The sequence below is a fragment of the Polypterus senegalus genome, chromosome 11, assembly GCF_016835505.1.
Source record: "Polypterus senegalus isolate Bchr_013 chromosome 11, ASM1683550v1, whole genome shotgun sequence".
NCBI classification, from domain to species: domain Eukaryota; kingdom Metazoa; phylum Chordata; class Cladistia; order Polypteriformes; family Polypteridae; genus Polypterus; species Polypterus senegalus.
The window spans coordinates 10161283-10181896 of record NC_053164.1 but is presented as its reverse complement, the minus strand read 5'-3'; the positions used below and the strand labels follow the sequence as shown (position 1 = coordinate 10181896).

The window sequence follows — 20614 nt, the reverse complement described above, 5'->3', positions numbered from 1 at the left end:
TGGGGGTTTGAGGGCTCTAAATTGGGCCTCCCTTACAATTCCAGTTGTGCTTATGAAGGACAGAGAACAAGGTGGTTAAAAATTACCATTTAGTTTTTGTTTTTTTTTTTTTTGTTTCTTTCCTCAGCCCGCATGCACACAGCTGGCACACGGCACTCTGAGGCTTCCTGCGTTTTGATGACGTGTTGCCTTCTGTTCGGCCCTACGTTTATCTTTCTGGCACCTATGTAACCAGCCTCTCCTCGAAATTCACCACACTGTATACGTACAGCATACAGCAGAAACCCATCATGAGCTTGCCTTTGTGCCTGATGTGTGGCCCTCACGCCCAGTGCCGGCACGTCAAATATAAACCAACCTTTCTAGGCTATATAGCACCTGAATATAGTTCTGATCCCCCAACCTGCGCCTCCCTGCACCACTGCAGTCCAACGCTTGGCACATATTGAACCCTTCATTCATCATTCTGGCACCCACGTAACCAGCCTATCCTTGAAATTCACCACTTTGGATACGTGGCAGTTCATCTGCATCACCAGATTCTGTGCACGACACATGACGAAAACCTGATGCCAGTTATGCCACATGGCCCTCAATCCCAGTGCAGATGCATCAAGTATAAACCAGCCTATACATTCTCCTTAAGAGGGGCCTCCTCCAGCACGTTTATTGTTTTGATCGGACTAGAACAAAACGCTTGAAAAGTGCCATTTAATTTTTTTTTGTTGTTTGCGTTTCCCCCAGCCTGCATGCATGCGTTCCTCTCTTGTGCGCCGCACTATGTGAATCAATAAGAGGAAAAGAGGAACCTCCTCTTTGGATTTTTCCACAATGGGGGATAAGTATGTGATCCCCTGCTGAATTTGTAAGTTTACTCACTTACGAAGAAATGAACGGTCTACAATTTGTATGGTAGTTTTATTTTAATGGCGAGAGACAGAATATCAACCACAAATCCAAAAAATAAAACACATTACATCCATCCATTATCCAACCTGCTATATCCTAACTACAGGGTCACAGGGGTCTGCTGGAGCCAATCTATAGCCAACACAGGGCGCAAGGCAGGAAACAAACCCCGGGCAGGGCGCCAGCCCACTGCAGGGCACACACACACACCAATCGGGACAATTTAGAATCGGCAATGCACCTAACCTGCATGTCTTTGGGCTGTGGGAGGAAACCAGAACAGACACGGGGAGAACATGCAAACTCCACGCAGGAAGGACCCGGGAAGCGAACCCAGGTCTCCTATCTGCGAGGCAGCAGCACTACCCACCGCGCCACCGTGCCACCCAACACATTAGACATAAAAGTTATAAATTGATTTGCATACCATTGAGAGAAATAAGGATTTGTTCCCCTACAACCGAGCCAGAATTCTGGCTCCCACAGATTGGCTGGTGCATCCATCCATCCATCAATCCATCACAGATACTCCTGATCTCAACTCATTAATTGTCCACTGAATCAATTTCTTCCATTCCAACCTCTCCACCACCATGGGCAACACCAAAGAGCTGTCAAAGGATGATGGAACAAGGCTGGAATGGGCTACAAGCCCACCAGCAAGAAGCTTGGTGAGAAGGTGACAACTGTTGGTGCGATTATTTGGAAATGGAAGAAATCTAAAATGACCCTCAATCGCCCTCGGTCTGGAGCTCCACGCAAGATCTTGCTTCATGTGAAAGGTGAGGGATCAGCCCAAAACTATACGGGAGGAGCTTGTTAATGATCTGAAGGCAGTTGGGACCACCACAGTCGCCAAGAACACCATTGGTAACACACTATGCCGTAATGGATTGGAATCTTGCAATGCAAGTGTAACGGCTTTAAAATGGTTGCTGATGCTTTGACGGAAGACGGACACACCCGTATCCAAATTCTGCTGTTTATTCTGCAGCAATGTCATCCAGCGATAAGACGAGCAGTAAGGGGCACAGTCAACATACGCAGCGACAGGCGCTCTCTCAGTCTCCTGTAGCAAGCCAGACAATACGCTCATGAGGCTGGATCTCCGACAGATTAAACAAAAAGTGACGACAGAACCTCAAGATGCATCAATAATCACATGACGTGATGTTTCTATGCAGTTTGAGACAGAATACACCATTTCAAAACTTGTTAGCTTACACAAGAGACGGAGAATACTGAGAAGCGTCTTACCTGCACCCTTAACTTGCCGTGACCCTGCTGTTACGCTACATGTGCACCCTATGGGTGTTTCATTAATTAAAGCCCCCCCTGCTACAACAGGTAACAGGAACTATTATACAAAAGATACACTGATTGCATTCATATTAAACAAAATTCACAACCTATTAAAGAGAAGCATTTCAGTATTAAAAAAAAAATCCATAGTTTTGAGAACGTTCACTAAAATAAAACAAAATAAACTGCAAGGTCCCCCTGCTCAAGAAGGCACATGTAGAGGCCCAGATGTTCACTGGCAAACATAAGACGGGCCTGCGCACGTGCCTTCTTGAGTGTTACCAGTGGTGTTCTTGGTGACTGTGGTGGTCCCAGCTGCCTTACGATCATTAACAAGCTCCTCCCGTGTAGTTTTGGGCTCATGACGAGGCAAGATGGAGCTCCAGACCAAAGGCGATTGATGGTCATTTTCTGTTTCTTCCATTTCCAAATAATCGCACCAACACTCGTCACTTTGGTCTTGTAGCCCACTCCAGTCTTGTCCCTGACGTCCTCTGACAGATCTTTGGTGTTGTTCATGGTGGTGGAGAGGTTGGAATGGAAGAAATTGATCCTGTGGACAGGTGTTTGAGTTGAGATCAGGAGTATTGCTAACTGATTGATTAATTGTGGCACAATCAATCAATCTGTGGGAACCAGAATTTTGGCTGGGTTTTAGCGGATCAAAAACTTAACTTCATTCGATGACATACAAATCAATTTATAACTTTATATGTCGTGTTTTTTTTTCTGTATTTTTGGTTGATATTCTGTCTGTCTCCGTTAAAATAAAATTACCATACAAATCGGAGATGGTTCATTTCTTTGTAAGTGAGCAAACTTACAAATTCAGCAGGGGATCAGATACTCATTCCATAACCCCGTATCTGTTCAAAGAGTGGTTTGGGCCCTTTGGTGACTTGAGGCATATTGAATACATACAGTCTCCTCCAAAAGTATTGGAACGGTAAGGCCAGCAAATTTGTTTTCGCTGTGCAGTGAAGACATTTGAAAAACGGTGTGGCTTGTTACAAACTGTGCTCTCTTCTCTTTTAAGTACCAGGGAATAAGAGCTGAAACTCTGATCTCTCTGCTCATATTCATCTTATGATCTCAAACACCAATGTCTTCAGTGTACAGCAAAAACAAATAGTTTTGAAGGGGACTGTATATTAAAATCAAACCACGGAGTTCCACTTACGCTTGGAAATAACTGAGTGCAAGGTGCATGAAAATGACTGTTCACTTCTGATGCAAAATTATTAACAAACTGCTGGTACCGTACTGTTTTTAAAAAAAACGTGCTTTAGAGTACGTTATTAGTACCCACGCCATCCTATGTTATCTTCTTCTTCTTTTGGCTGCTCCCGTTATGGGTTGCCACAGCGGATCATCCAAAATTGTTGTCCGCATATTGATTTCGCAAAATTTTACACCTTCCTGACGTAACCCTCCCCATTGATATGATCATACAAAAATACTGAAATGGCCAATACGTTAGCCATAGTTCAATATGCTTATTGAAAAGATTTTTAAGTCATCGCCCATAAGTATTTCATAATTTTACATTTTCTCAACTTTAAAGTCAAATAGGCCCCTGATTCCCTTTTTTATATACTACTAGCTGATTACCCAGTAGCTTTGCTCACTGAGTGCAAGGGAAAAAAATAAAATGTAGTATTTATAAAATAAGTTGTTAAGTAGTAAAACATTTTGATAAAAGAATTTGAAGAACATATAAGAAGTGTATAAATTATTAAACAGTAAAACGTTAACATTTAAGAAGTAAAGATACATTGAGTACTACTGCAGTGGTTTCGGGTAAACTACCTGCTTGACAACCTTGCACTACGTGCCTGTGATTTAAGAGAAAAAAGTTGTCTGAGAAATCTGGACGCTGCCCTTCCGTGCTTAACGGGCAGAAGGTCCAAACAATTCCCAAGTCCAATACTTCACATGAAGAGGTCGGTACATCTTCTTGGATGTAAACCCTCCATCTTTTTAAAAGAATCGATCACAAAAGCAACCTTGAATGTTGCGGGGTTTTAGTGACCTGAACTCGCCTTAAGGCACAGTAAGTAGCCGTGCAGCTCAGTTTACCAAGAGAGTCACGCTTTGAATGCGCCCATTACACTCATTCGTTAAGATTTCCACTGTCCAAAGAGCCGACGGGGCAGTTGAAGTGTCACAAACGGTGTGGGAAGAGAGGACACTGCCCGAAACTGCAAAGCTCGACCCGGCGGAGCAGCCCGACATTCCGCACCTCCCAGCGTCCACTTTGTTGTCACGACCCCTCGCCGCTGAAGGCGGTCTCATCTTCACATTGTTTACAGCTCGGCGCAGTTAAAAAGTACAAAGACGCAAAGCTGTTTTCTTCATCTGTTCTACTATCAAGTACTGCCAATTAAAAAAAGTTACAATGTGACAATCCATGACAGACACACGGACGAATATATAAAACTTCTTTGTCAGAATGCGCCTGGCGGCGGACAGCTCAGCGCTGGAGTCGAGAGAGGAGGGCGACGCGGGGCGCGCTTCTATGGGATAGATCGGTGTGTTTGTGTTTACTTCTTTTCAATATCAGTAAAATAACTCTCGCACAAATAATAACAATTCGTAAAGACGATATAAAAATGGCGTCCACAAACAAAGTGATTAGTTCCTGTATTATAATATGTTCTGTGGTCATACGTAATTTCTGTTTCGCGTGGTCATATGCAATTTCCGTTTCAAACATGAAAAGAATTTTATATTTATGTAGATGTGGCGTGAGACTGGGGGTGGTTCCCAGCCGGTACACCCAAGAGGACTGGAGCAGAGATTATGCCTCCTCTAGACCACGAGGGGGCAACCGCCCTGCGGTAACTGAGCTTGGAAGCTCAACCGTATAGGGGCCCGTGGTCACCGCCAGGGGGCGCCCCAATGCCTGAGGAACCCTGGCCCTCAGCACTTCCGCCATACCCGGAAGTGCTGGGGAGAAGAAGACCAGGGACACCCGGAGTGCATCTGGGTGCGCAGCCGGTACTTCCGCCACACTGGGGAGAGCTGGCGGAAGCTAATTGGGAGGCACCTGGAGCAAATCCGTGTGTGTATTAAAGGGGCCGCCTCACTCCATTTGATGGCTGGAGTCGGGTGGAAGAAGGACAAAGTCTTGGAGGAGAGGAGCGGAGGCGGCCTGAAGAGAAGAGAGAGGCATTGTGAGGTCTGGGTTTTTGGGGGAGTTTTGGGGTTGTGCTGCACCTTGTATATAGTAGTTGTGTAAATAAACGTGTATTGGGTGATTTAACCATGTCTACCTGTCTGTGACCGGGCCATCTCCTACAACTAATTAAGTTAGGATTCTTCTACCTAGGTGAGAAGACATGGTGTACTAGCAGTCAGAACAGTAGATGCTCTTTGCGCACTAGAACTTCAAGCAGAGCAGTTCAGGATTTTTAATGTCCCAAGCTATCGTATTAATAAAATGAACAGCTATTGCCGGGTAGTAATAGGGAAGGATGGTTACAGGGTAAGGTTTCTCTATTGATCTGTCATAACCTAACTTTCCCAACAGTCACTAATGGGCCACTGGACTCTGATGCTGAACAGGGAAGCCAGATGTCCTGGAAAGATGGACGCCAGCTTCTGCGCAAGTAAGTATTCATTCTAAACGTTTGAAAACTAACGTCAACTCAAGGTAGTGCAGTTTAGCATAATGTGAGCCTCTGACGTATGTACCAAATATATACGTGATGTGCAAGGTTTTTAAGGGGAAAAGGCAAGTTTTTTTTATTGTTTAAAAGTTCTCTTTCCATGTGGGAATTTTGGAAAAAAAAAATAGCATGAAACAGTGCAGCTATTTTTCATATGAAATCACCAGAGAAGAGTGGGCCAGTGATGTCTGCTTTGCTTCCAGTCATTTTACTACAACATTTAAAATGTGGCCCTTGAAAAATAAGTTATTGTTACCCGACAGCCCATTAATAGAGGAAAAAATGCACCAAGACGCACCTCTGAATAGGGAGTGTACAACAAAACACTTAACATTAGAGAGAAATAGCCCTTTGCTTAACATGTAATGTTAGTTTAACTTCCTGAAACACGCAGCTTTAAGGGCAACATTTCAGTTTCATCAGACAAGAGTCTCTGGTACAACAGGAACTGTGGACAAGATCCACGTCTGTGGCTGGAGCGTTGGCTCAATAGTTTAGTTCAGAGAAAAGGACCAAAAGATAGATGGCTTGATAAATTCCAACAAAACATCTCAAAAAGACGTTAGTCCATTGTGGTAGGCCGTCTGTGAGCAATTTTGAAGAGAACAGGCCACTTAGCCCCACAAAGCTTGCCAATCCTCCCCACTTAATTTTTCCTGAATATTTTTTTAAAGTCACTATAGTTCTATTGTCTTCCAGACTTTTTGGTAATTTATTTCATGTGTCAGAAGAAAAGCTTTCTATCACTTCTGTCATATCTCTCTATTATATTAAAGTATTCTATCGTGTCGCCATTATTCAGCCTTGACCACACCCCTCCACACTGCTCGCCCAATCATTACTCCTACTGTGCACATCCTCTCTCCATCTCAGTTGCTAACTCGCCCTTCAATGCTGTCGGTTATAATGGCGAGGCGGAAAAGCAAATTGTCTATTCAAGAACGTCAGATTTTAGATTGCAGTAGACAAACAGTGGCAAGAGCTGATAATGGATGTCAAAAAAAAGAAGAAAATGAACAAAAAACAGTTGCATATAATAAAAATCAAGAACAAAGGGAATCGTCCAATAAGTGAAAAAGAGAAAACTATCTTGATCAAAATGTAAACAGAAACGCAAAAAGGCAAAGTTTATAGAATGTAAGTTAGAGGATAAGTAATTAGCAGTTTTGTTTTTGACACATTAATGTGATTAAATTTTTTATTTACTTTTTCTTATGTTTTATTATGTTTGACTTTTTTACTTCTACTTTTTACTATGTTTTGTTATTCATTGGAATTTAAAATAGACAGTTATAGTTAAATACTCAATCTATAATAACTAAGGACCAAACTGTCGTACTCTTCTATATGCCATCTCTTTAAATGGAATCGTATTCTGTAACAGAGAAGCACCCCAACACCCTTCGGGCGGGTCAGCCATGACTTGCCCCCCGGGGTTTGGCTAGCGAAGCGAGCACGGGGCCGAGCCCCTTAGTTTTCCATGTAATAAATTTCCATTACTATCCTTGTCTTCTTGTTGAAGAACTCATTTTAAAGTAACCTCTAGGGTCCATTATAGTAATTAATTTCATAATAACAATAACTTCAATAATTTCCCCTCTTAGTCTTAAATTCAAAAGGTTCATCTCTGTAGTGGAACCCACAAGAAGGTGGGAGACATTTGTGACAAAGAAATACGTTTAAAAAAGTAAAGTATATTTTCACAACATTGTGAATTTCCCCTTGGGATTAATAAAGTATCTATCTATCTATCTATCTATCTATCTATCTATCTATCTATCTATCTATCTATCTATCTATCTATCTATCTATCTATCTATCTATCTATCTATCTATCTATCTATCTATCTATCTATCTATCTATCTATCTATCTATCTATCTATCTATCTATCTATCTATCTATCTATCTATCTATCTATCTATCTATCTATCTATCTGGCACGTCCTAATATGAAGGCTCATATAAATACAGGGTGTCCAGAAAGTCTGTGTCCCATTTAAAGTAGTTGTAACTTTGTAAGTATATGTGATAGAAAGATTATATAGCGCCTTGATGTGTGGAGTACAAGTCACAAGAGTTGATGTTGAAGCTTTATAACACACTGGTGAGGCATCATCTGGAGTACTGGGTGCAGTTTTGGTCTCCAGGCTACAAAAAGGACATAGCAGCACAAGAGAAGGTCAAGAGATGAGCGACGAGGCTGAGTCAGGGCTGTTGAATCAATACAGAGGGACTTGGACGGTATTCAGGGTTGAGTTGCTTTGTGACACTTGAAATGTAACGTCAGAAAATGTAAAGTATTACTTGTAGAAAGTAGTACTAGGATGTTGTGCCGTGTTAGCCATTATGAATGTAGAGAAAAGCCAAGCAAAATGACACCTTTTAATTGGCTAACTAAAAAGATTACAATATGCAAGGGCAACTCGGGCCCCTTCTTCAGGAAAGATGTACAAGGTTACATCTTGCCTGAAGAAGGGGCCTGAGTTGCCTCGAAAGCTTGCATATTGTAAAATTGTTAGGTTTAAATTGACAGTGGGAGATTTGAAAATCGAAAGTACACTTTAGGGTTCCTAGTGGAGTCTAAGCTATCAGCTTCCAGACAGTGTTCAGAAGCCATTAAGAAGGCTAACAGAATGTCCGGTTATATAGCGCCTTGATGTGTGGAGTACAAGTCACAGGAGGGTCTGCTCAAGCTTTATAACACACTGGTGAGGCCTCATCTGGAGTACTGGGTGTAGTTTTGGTCTCCAGGCTACAAAAAGGACATAACAGCACAAGAAAAGGTCCAGAGAAACGTGACTAGGCTGATTCAGGGCTACAGGGGATGAGTTATGAGGAAAGATTAAAAGAGCTGAGCCTTCACAGTTTAAGGAGAAGGAGATTAAGAGGAGACCTGACTGAAGTGTTTAAAATTAGGAAGGGAATGAGTCGAGTAGATCAAGACTGTGACCTTAAAATGAGTTCATCGAGAACACGGGGACACAGTTGGAAACTTATGTTTTTTCTTAACATGCAGATGACCTGTGACACATCATGGTTAGGGAACCTAAAGGCCCTTCAAAAATGAACTTTGTTTGGAGAAATTAGATGTGTAAGTGTGGCAAGCTTTGTTGAACTGAATGGCCTGTTCTCGCAAATTTTTCTAATGAACTGGTTCTGGTGCTAGTAGCTTTTCCTGTTGAGTAATCCGTTATTAATTATTATTTACAGGTATCTAGAGGAGGTGGGCTACACAGACACTATACTAGATATGCGTTCCAAAAGGGTGCGCTCGCTGCTGGGTCGTGGTAATTCAGAAGTAAACGGCACGGCTACTCAGCCCAGCGATCCCTATGTGGAATCCCGAGCAGGAAGTGGAGTTGGAGGAGGAGTAGGAGGAAGTGTGGCTGGAGAGTCAATGCTGGTAAAACAGATTGAAGAGCAGATTAAGAGGTGAGTACAGAAAAGTGGGTCTGTGGTCATTTTCAAAGTCATGAGCAGGAGATGTACAGTCACTGGAGTGGGATGAATAAAAATCCATCCATTATCCAACCCGCTATATCCTAACTACAGGGTCACGGGGGTCTGCTGGAGCCAATCCCAGCCAACACAGGGCACAAGGCAGGATAAAACTCCCAGGCAGGGCACACACACACCAAGCACACGCTAGGGACAATTTTGGATCGCCAATGCACCTAACCTGCATGTCTTTGGACTGTGGGAGGAAACCCCCCTCAGACACGGAGAGAACATGCACACTCCACGCAGGGAGGACCCAGGAAGCGAACCCAGGTCTCCTAACTGCCGTAGCGCTACCACTGCATCACCATGCCGCCCTATGAATAAAAATATTTTCTGAAATGCTATTTTATTTATACTGTCAGTTTTGTACCATATGACATTCTTAAATCCCCTTAACCCATTTTTTGGGTCTGTGGGGTATCATAAGCCATTCTCAAGTATTGGGTGTAGGAGCACACGGTATACTGGTAATGGAAAAGGATACCCAAAAACTCAAATTTTAAAATGGATTGATGCTTACTTACATTTTGGGATTTTTGGTACTGCAAGTAAGCATCGGCTTTCCTCGCTATTACAGTTGCGGTTAGGTTATAGGATTCATGAAATGGAAATGCCTGCTTCTCTGCGACTGGCACATCCTATGCAATCCAAATCCCCCCAACCCCTTATTGCATCAGATGTGATGTTGAGTTCAGGGGGCACACACTATTGCTTCAACGTGAAGGTGATTTTGCAGCGGACGTATTATTGCTTTTGTGCGATCAGAGCTTCTTGGCAAGAGGAAAGTGGCGCATGGTGTGGCACCAGTGAGGCTGGAATAAGATGGCTGGGTTTTTGGGGAGTTATCCGGTAATTGATTTGGAACCATTTTGGTACCGGTACCAAAGTCAAAATTTTACCACCAATCTAACACTAATTAGACTCGCCTGTCAGTCGCAGGGCTGACTTACACTCGCATTCACATTAACACTTGCACAGCGCCAGCTTAGAATCCATACCTAACCTGCACTTTCTTGTTGGTGTTTTAGAAAAGCTAAGGTATCTGCAGGAAAGCCTAAGACCATGCAAACTCCATATGGTCAATGACAGGTGATGAGATTCAAGAAGTTGGGTGCATGAAGCAACAGAAGCTTAATTTTTAAGTGTGGTAAAAATAAATAACTAAATAAATTTTACTGTTTTTGCCTCCACCTGATTACTTCCTGGTACAATAAATGGCCCTGTGTGGTTTTTTTTTAGAGTTGCCATTGAATGAGGATGATGATGAGGAGGAGGATACAGTACATACTACATACATAACATTCATTCTTTGTGTAGTGTAACTACATCTTTTGGCCACTAGATGGTGAAATTGGAAAACATAAATGAAATATACTGCTTACAAATTTTACACTTATTCCAGCACCAAAGAGCAAAATGTGACCATTAAGGTGCAGTTTACAGAGCCACGTCTTTCAAAAGGGCTTTAGTAGATCCACGTTTAAACACTAGGAGGACACTCTGACTTATTCAAGCTTGATTTGTTTTTTGTTTCTGTTAGCAATGAAGCACCATATGTATGCATTTATGCAGATTGAGTCAGTGGCGTAGTTGGGGGCGGCATTATTGGCCAAAAGGCTCAGTACAATTTGTATGTAAGCAGCAGGGTTCGGAAAAATATCACTCATGAATGAAAACAGTAAAATTCTTGGATTTTTATCCACAAATGCTTCAAAAATAATTTTCAGACTCTCCTTCTGTGACAGCATCAGACACAGCAGTTGAAATTTATGAGGCAATAACAAAAATAAACATGAACATTACACCGATAATCATTTCTAGGAAGATAAACAACTAATTTATCATTTTGTTTCGTTATCAATCTGAATGCATTCTTGCTCTGCGCAGAAAACATCCCCACCTATCACTTTACATTGCACTGGTTCTGGTTTTCGCAGCGTAATTATATTAAACTAATAATTAGAACACGGCTTATCAGTGCGTCTATACAATATTCTTGTCTAGTTGATGCTTATAAATAATTATATGTGAAAAATTATTGCTGTTTTTCTATATATGAACAAATCTATGCAAAATTTATCTTCATTTTTCTCTATATGTGATTTAAATTTTCTTTTTAAATAGGTTAACATATTCAAATATGTTGGAGGGCGGCAAATTGAAGCCCCACCCCGCCCCGAGCGGCACAAACTCGAGCTACGCCTCTGGATTGAGTTTTACCTAAAATGTATGTTTTAATCAAATAAAATAAGGCAGAACTGACAAATACATGAAGCGTATTGGGTAAGCACAGCTATTGTGCCAAAGTGCAAAAGTTTGGACATCCCTGGCCAGATTATGTATTGTGTTGACCTTTGAAGTGCAGTGCTCTTCATAAGACAAAAACACATTTTTTTTTCTTGTTTCTCCCTCTGCTCCACAGTTTAAAATTACAAATCAAACAGTTCAGACATTGTGATTAAAGTGCACACTGTAGACTTTCATTTAAGGGCATTTGTATACGTTACGGTCACACCCTGTAAAAATGACGACCCTCTTTATACCTGGACCTCTCTTCTTGCCTGGTTATTTAGTTTATCCAGACGGTCAACTCCTGGCGGTTCCAAACTTCTTCTGTTTTACAGTTATTGAGACTGCAATGGTCCTGGGAACACTCAAAATGTTTAGTTTAATCCTCTTGACCTGATTTTTTTTTTTGGATCACAGAGGTCTTCAGAGAGTTCCTTGGACTTCATGGCTTGTTTTTTGTTTTTTTTTTTTTGTCCTGACATGCAGCGTGAATTGTAGGACCTTCTATCCACAGGCACATGTGCGCCTTTCTAAATGACGCCCAGTCAGTTCTGTTTAACACACGTGGACTCCCCTCACAAGTTCTAGACACTGTCAGAAGGAGAATAAAAGCAAACAGGAGGCACCTGAGCACAGTTTGGAGTACCAGAGCCCTGCATGTGCACAGTGAAGAACAGCTTATAACCCAAAGCAATCAGCCTGTTAACACTAGAATTACCAAAGCCTACGAAAAAAACGTGTAAATCCGGCCCACCTTAAATCCCTTCGCACCTCTCTGTCAGCATCTTTTGTGTTGTAAAGAGAATTTCCAGTTCCATTGTCTCAAAACACCACTCACATCTATAATTATTCCCAGTTTCAAATAAAAAGTAACCGTGTCCGATCCCTTCTTGTATCGTGATCGAGAGAATAAAAGTGGAAAAAAAAAACTTTTACAAGTACTATAAATTTACACTGTATGTTACAGATGCAAATCAAATGTATGTTTTTATTGTATAATATTAACAATAAGAGCGTCTCCGTACTCAAAACGGTAAATTTACGTGCCACCCAGGATCGAACCCACTGCCTTTAGATTACAAGTCAACAGTTCTTACCGCTACACCACGGAAACTGTCGTATTCCACATGCTCCTTTTGTGAAAATGTTTATTTGATATTTGGACTTCAGCCTTCACACATTATATAGTTCAAGTCGACATTTTGTTATTTATTACTAAAACATGAAAAACGTTTCTGTTTTAACAATGTGTTTACATAGGTTGCTGTAGACACGGAACACACATGAAATGCATGTGTTCCAAATAACAATCTATTATTTCCCCTCTAAAACTCCAGCACTTCACTCCCAGATAATCCAGGCTTGAGCTGGGAGAACTGTTGGGTGGGATGGAATAGCAGGCTGCTTGCTGCTTGTGTTGATCGACACATTTACAAGACAAAAGACGCTGACGGAGAGGTGCAAAGGGATTTAAGGTGGGCCTGATTTACAAGTTTGTTCATAGGCTTTGGTAATTCTAGTGTTAAATGCACAGCGACCCCGGTCCCTTCCTATAACTGAGACCACCACTGATTGCAATCATGCATAGTCACACACTTGTACATGACCCATGTGGAACTCATTGCCATTATATTGACTGAAATCTTCACCGTGACTTAATTTATTATTTATCTCTTTATGCTTACATGTTTACCTTTGCTTTTACTCTGTGTATATTTGGATCTTTTAATAGTAACCGTGCGTCTCATAGTTTAATGCTTACTCAGTTTATTATCAACTCTTATATAACTTTATCTAAGCCATCTATAGGCTTTCTCCAAACGATATTTCATTGTATTGCATCTTGAATCTTGCACAGCAAATGGTCTGAATACTTATATGAATAAGTGATTAAAGTTTTTGATTTTTAATGTAGTATTTGCAAACCTGAAAATAGCTTTTCATTTTGTCATTATAGTTTATTGGGTGTAGACTACTGGCAACTTATCCATTTTAAATAAAGTGTGTAGCACAATAAAGTATGCAGAAACAGAAGGGGTCTCAATACTTTCTGACTCCACTTGTACTTGCATTCTCAAAGCCACTGTTATTCTAAGAAAAAAGCCGGGAGTGGTCTCCCTTCGACTTTTTTGTATATGTGGAGTAAACCGCAAGACAATGATTATATTTTTATATTATGTACATTATAATATATTGAACAATTATTTAAATAAGTAATCTATACTAATTAAAGGCAAAACCATCACTGACTGACTCACTCACTCACTCATCACTAATTCTCCACTTCCCATGTAGGTAGAAGGCTGAAATTTGGCAGACTCATTCCTTACAGCTCACTTACAAAAGTTGGGCAGGTTTCATTTTGAAATTCTACGCATAACGGTCATAACTGGAACCTACTTCGGTACATATATATGGCCATAGCCTGCAGCTCGGTCGCCGTGTGAGGTGGAGTTGCGACCCTTATCGTCACACCTCCCATGTAATTGAGTGCCTGCTCATATAAGGCCGTCCGTCAGCAACTATCCAATAGACACACTGCCGCTAAATATTCGCGGGTGAAGGACTGTGCTTATGCAAACGAAGATGAGGCTGCCACTAAATATTCGCAAGAAAATCCACAACTTAATACCGGGAATGCCTGTTAAACATCTTAGATTCATGAGTACCGATTTGGGTAGTGATCATGAATGAAACCTGTTCAAAAAACGCATTACACAATTGAGAAGGCAGCAACAGAATATGAAGCGAGTGACGCATACAGGATCACACAAGATAGCACAAGCACAGCTGAGAATCTTCGATGCATGTACTCCGAGGTGCTCACATGAACTGACTTTGAAGGACTGAGAAAGGTAAACCCGTGCATGCAGTGTGTGATGTCTAAGACACACTACTTCTCCGCTGTGAAGCGCAAGTATCTGAGCTAACATTAAATTAATCCGTGGACATCGCGAGATCGCACGGGATAGCACAAGCACAGCTGAGAATCTTCGATGCATGTACTCTGAGCGGCTCACATGAACTGACATTGAAGGACTGGGAAAGGTAAACCCGTGCATGCAGTGTGTAATGTCTCAGACACACTACTTCTCTGCTGCGAAGCGCGGGTATTTTGCTAGTATTGAATAAATCTGACTTTGCATCTGCAATTAATAAACAAGTACTTCCAGTTAGCAGAAATAGCTCAAAAGTTGATAGAGAGTTGTGAAAGCATACTCAAGTTATCGTGTTTATACACACAATTCCAAAAATGGTATTTTCAGACTCGGAGGTCTAAAACGTCAAGATTCTTTAAAATCTTGAAATCAAATTTTTGGACAATTACAATACTTTCCTATCAGAAAGTAAATCAGAGTCAGGGAGGTCTAAAATGTTGAGATTCTTCACAATCTCGTAATCAGATTTTTGGATGATTGCAATACTTTCCCTATACTTTGTATACCAGAAAGTAAAAATGGCAGGAGGAAAAAAAAGTTGTTTTTTTTTACTAATTGTGGTCAAAAATATGCTGTGGTCGAGGCCGAATGTCACTGTCTGTCCAATTACCAAATTCATTACATAACCCTAATTTGTAATCAGGAAGAGTTCACCAAATTCTTTGCCTGGAAATGTTAAACACACTCCAAACAAAATGAAACTTTTTAAAATGATAACTTCACCTAAAAGCGATGGGACCTCCAGGTGGCGTCCCCTAGTAGCGGTTTGTTGTGTAATCATCATCAAATTCTTTCACATGAGACCTTGGAACCCTTGCAGATTTTGTTTTTTTTTTCTCCAGCCCTCTGGAGTTTTTTTTTTTTTCTGTCCTCCTGGCCGTCTGACCTTACTTTATTCTTTAATTAGTATTGTTTCATATAAACTTTATCTTATAAAGCACTATGATCTACACCATTTGTATGAAAATGTGCTATAGAAATAAGTTTTGTTGTTAATAGCGACACTGACACAAAATAGCAACACCCATGAAAACAAAATGGTGTCACATGAGGATGTGAAGTCATTTTAAGTACTTTCAATAGACTTTAAACTGAGACAGGTTAATTCCACATGGTGTAAAGCCACAAAATATTAGGAAAAATAAGAGACGAGAAAATAAATGCAACCAACATGGATAACATTTTTAAAAAGTGTTCTAATCAAAAACAGCCTCTTAATCTAATTCAGAGTTGAATGGAGCTTATCCCACGGCACTGGATGTATAGCAGGTGACGGCCCTGCTTTCCATCCATCCATCTCTAGAGTGCATGGAGGAGAACCCACAGAAATGCTTGAAGAGCCTAGATCATTGAATCAGTGAGACAACTGTGGTAAGCACTCTGCTACCCTTCCACCTATTTGTGTAAAATATATTTGTTATTGTATTTAGAAATGCTGCAGGTAAAGAGTCCACAAAAGACCACATCACTAGTTCGGTTTTGGAGAAGATCCCATTTTTACGGGGTTGTGAGGAAGATGAAGACAGCGATGAGGAGGATGACTTCCATGGCATCACCACAGACCGCATCGATGGCCCCAGGCAGCACAAAAAGGATCGAGTCAAGGTAGTTTTTATTCAGAACGCGGAGGTGGTAAACATGGCTCAACAAAGAAAACTGCACTATCCTTGACTCCCTGTTTCCTGTTGTTCAGATGGGGTCAGAGCCGACTGGAGCAGAATTTGAGCCAGAGGATGAGGAGGACGAGGATGACTCTGAGGACGCTTTGAATGAGTTTGACTTTTTGGGCTCCGGAGAAGGAGGCGAAGGTGCGGGAGAGGCCCGTGTCTCTGGAGACGGCAGAGAGCTAGGTAATACAGATTGTAATTTATTACTATATTATTTAGAATTTAATTTACAACGTTTTGTTATTTAATGTTGCTTTTCTTCCTTTGCAGTAGTGTGCGGAAGTATTCAATCCCCTCGAAAGTCATCCTAATTTTCCGCATGACAAAAGATTTGAACATATTTATCCATTCAGTACTTTCACTGTGAATTCTTATGCTGTAACAATACGTTTCCAAAGTCAAAATAAAGCAGATATTTAACTGAAGGGGAAAAACTCCCAAGTTAAAGTCTGGTGGCCATTACAAGGTGCCGTGCTTTACACCCTCACCTCCCGTTGCCGATCCTCGGCCTTACACAGGAGTCTTCCTGGAGTGGTTGGTCACTCCTACTCCCTGGCTGCACTGCAGAAGCAACCCTCAGCTCCCTCTTGAGCGTCAGCCACACACTCCTCTCCTGAGCATCACTTTCTTGGTCGCCTGCTTCCCCTCACAAATCACATTGGCTGCTGTGCTGTTCCTGCCCTTTCCTTTCGATTCCATTAACCTCTGTCTGTCTTCATCCTCCTTTCCTTTTTTGTCTTTTCTTTTCTGCCGTGCAGGCTTCCCTTATATCCTAGCTGATTGGGCAGGGATGTGGTACTCCACTTCCTCTTAGGTGTGAATGAGGCGTCAGATTGATCCGCTCGCGTTTGCACGTGAGAAGACGATCAGCCAAGCAGCCCAATCAACCCCGGAGTGACTTTTATTTGCATACACCTCTCGCCAACTGTGGAAAAAAACCTTGTATGTCACATCTTTCAAGTTTTCGGCAAATAGAGAGGTTGATGTCACCCCTATAATCAACAATCTCAAGATTTAATTTTTCCCCAAGCTTCACGTACACAATATTGATTTTTTTTTTTTTTTCATGAATCAACAATGTCTGCCATTTAAATCACACAGTCACAGCATTTAAATCATGTGATCGTAATAAGATGTTTTCATTGGTGGGCGGTCTTTCCTCATTGGTTAGTGGAGCTGCTACGTTTTTGTCTTGCAGTATGTACAATACTGGGTTCATACCAGCTTCTTCCATCGTGCTATGACCGGAACGAAGACATATTTGGTCATCACCACTACATTCTAACATAAAGAACGACCTAGTAACGCTAAAAACTACAAAAAAAAATGGCAGTTACCAGATTTTTCCATTGCACCCTATCGGAGCCTGCCTGCTCCGGGATGTGATTACTTAAAACTTGTGCTTTGCCACGGACCTCTAGTCACACAGAGGGGTTAACTGTGTGTGCAGGAGAGCTGACAACCGAATGAACTAATGAATGTTCCTCTGGAGGTACAGGGTGAGCCAAAATGAGGTACCCCATTTCTCCAGGTCATTGTGTGAGGTGAAGGTAGTTGAGTTGGGTCCTTTGAAAGGCGATCCCTTGTAGTTTTCAGTCTGCAACATGTCTTGGTCCGGTGCACACCTTGCTTTTTGCTGTCAAAGCGTTCTTTAAAAACAAAGAGCCCATCATCACTATGCATCTCGCCTTCCGAACAAACTTCAGCATTCCTCCAAACGGTGACGTCCCAAATTAGAAAACAATTCTTTAGTGGGTGGCTGCCTTCTCTTTCTGTCTCTGTTCAGCCGGCTGGCTCGTTCTCTTGCACTGCCCCGATGGCGCACTCTCACTCTGTCTGCCTTTCTTTCCTTTTTCCTTTGTTTCACTTCCTTTTTCATTTCTCCCCTACTGTGCCAGCCCATACTTATACAGCTCCATGGGCACAGCACCTCAATCGTGCACCGCTGGAAGCCAGTGAAGTAACTGAGAAAGATGGCACCCTCACGTGCAGGTGTGACTCACCCCAACTCAACCTCAACCTCATCCACTCCCTGCAGCTGTGCGAGCACACTCACGGAGGCTGACACGGCCAATGGATTATTTATAAACCCCACCATTCTTTCGGAGCCGTGGACCCGCTATATCTCAGACAACACAACTGGATATTGGCCGTCCAATATGCTTCCACACCCCAAAGTAAAACATGGTGGGTTGGTTAGTCATTCACTGGTTCACTTGTCCAACATTAGGTGGATAAAATGATTCAGAATAAGTCGTGTGTGAGTGAGTGAAGGTTTGCTGCATATGTGTGTGTCTTCATGTTAATGAACTGTTGTCCAATAGTGCCCTGAAGCAGGGGAAAAATTGTATTAAAAATGCATATTCCTAACTATTTGTTTTTAATCATTGCTTATTTTTGCTCCACTTTGCAGAGAACAGAAGGAATAAACTTCAGGGCATGCTTTCTGATCTCCGTGACGTTGATGGTTTATCTACAAAATGCGCCATCTCTTCCACAGGACCCACCCAGTCCAGAGCCAATGAAGGTAAGTTACTTATGGTGTTAGCTACCTGTTTGTTTTATAGTTAATAGGAAAACATTTGTGTTGAATTTTATAGGCACATCTTTACTATTACAAACGTGGACAAATTTGTTGGTACCCCCTCCATATTAATTTTATTTTAATTTATTTAATTTTTATTACTATTTAATTTAATATTGTTTCTTTGTATCAGTATACTGCTGCTGGATTATGTGAATTTCCCCTTGGGATTAATAAAGTATCTATCTATCTATCTATCTATCTATCTATCTATCTATCTATCTATCTATCTATCTATCTATCTATCTATCTATCTATCTATCTATCTATCTATCTATCTATCTATCTATCTATCTATCTATCTATCTATCTATCTATCTATCTATCTATCTATCTATCTATCTATCTATCTATCTATCTATCTATCTATCTATCATAAAAAAAGAACTTCCCACAATTGCCTCTGAAGTAACTTGAATGTGACAAAAGTAATTGCCACCCATCATTGTTTATTCAGACTTTTGGTTCAACCAAATTTTTCAAGTAATAACGCAAATGACAATGGCATGAAAAAAAATGATGGGACCCTTAACCCAATATTTGGTTGCACAACCCTTAGCGGCGATCACTTTAAACAAGCGATTCCTGGAGCTCTCCATGAGATGTCGGCACTTGTCCACACGTCGTTTGGCCCACTCGTCCTGAGCAAACTGCTCCACCTCTGTCAGGATTGATGGGGGTCTTCACCAGACTGCATGTTTCAGTTCCTTCTGCTTGATGGGTTTCAAATCAGTGCTCATAGAAGGCCACTTTGAATTAGTCTAATGTTTTGTTCTCAGCCATTCTTGGGTGCTTTTCATTGCATGTTTTGGCTCCTTATCCTGTGACTGAGACAGAGCTTTCTGACACAGGGCACGACATTTCACTCCACATTGTCTTGATAGTCCTGAGATTTCATTGTTTCCTGTGCAGTCTCAAGGCAACCTGTGCCAGACATGGCAAATAATCCCCAAAACCAAAGTGATCCTCCTCCATGTCCTTGGGTTTTTTTTTAATTTTTTATCTGTGGACATACAGTGGGGGAAATAAGTATTTGATCTTCTGCTGAATTTGTACATTTGCTCACTTACAAAGAGATGAAAAGTCTCTAATTCTTATGGTAGTTTCATTTTAAAGGAGAGAGGCAGAATAGCATCCTAAAATCCAGAAAAAACACATTACATACAAGTTATATACTGATTTACATGTCATTAAGTGAAGTAAGTTTTTGATCCCCTACAACCCAACCAGAGTTCTGGCTCCTACAGATTGGTTGTGTGCCTCAATCAATCACAGATACTCCTGATCTCAACTTGCACACCTGTCCACAGGATCAGTTTCTTCCATTCCAACCTCTCCACCACCGTGGGCAACACCAAAGATCTGTCAAAGGACTTCAGGGTCAAGGCTGGAGTGGGCTACAAGACCACCAGCAAGAAGCTTGGAGAGAAGGTGACGAGTGTTGGTGCGATTATTCAGAAATGGAAGAAATCTAAAATGACCATCAATTGCCTTCGTTCTGGAGCTCCATGCAAAATCTTTCTTCATGGGGTGAAGATGATCATGAGAAAGGTGAAGGATCAGCCCAAAGCTACACAGGAGGAGCTTGTTAATGATCTGAAGGCAGTTGTGATCACCACAGTCACCAAGAACATCATTAGTAACACACTACGCCGTAATGGATTGAAATCTTGCGGCACCCGCAAGGTCCCCCTGCTCAAGAAGACACGTGTACAGCTCCATCTTAAGTTTGCCAATGAACATCCAGGTC

General features: G+C 41.5%; 1 protein-coding gene across 1 annotated transcript in view; it reads left to right on the top strand.

The window, feature by feature from the left end:
* strn4 (striatin, calmodulin binding protein 4) overlaps nt 1-20614 on the top strand; it is a 127274-nt gene that overhangs the window by 42376 nt on the left and 64284 nt on the right. The window contains exons 4-8 of the mRNA XM_039768041.1: nt 5744-5822; nt 9095-9316; nt 16044-16218; nt 16307-16463; nt 18694-18807. Of these exons, the coding sequence (XP_039623975.1) occupies nt 5744-5822; nt 9095-9316; nt 16044-16218; nt 16307-16463; nt 18694-18807 (747 nt within the window). The remainder of the gene's footprint in view (nt 1-5743; nt 5823-9094; nt 9317-16043; nt 16219-16306; nt 16464-18693; nt 18808-20614) is intronic.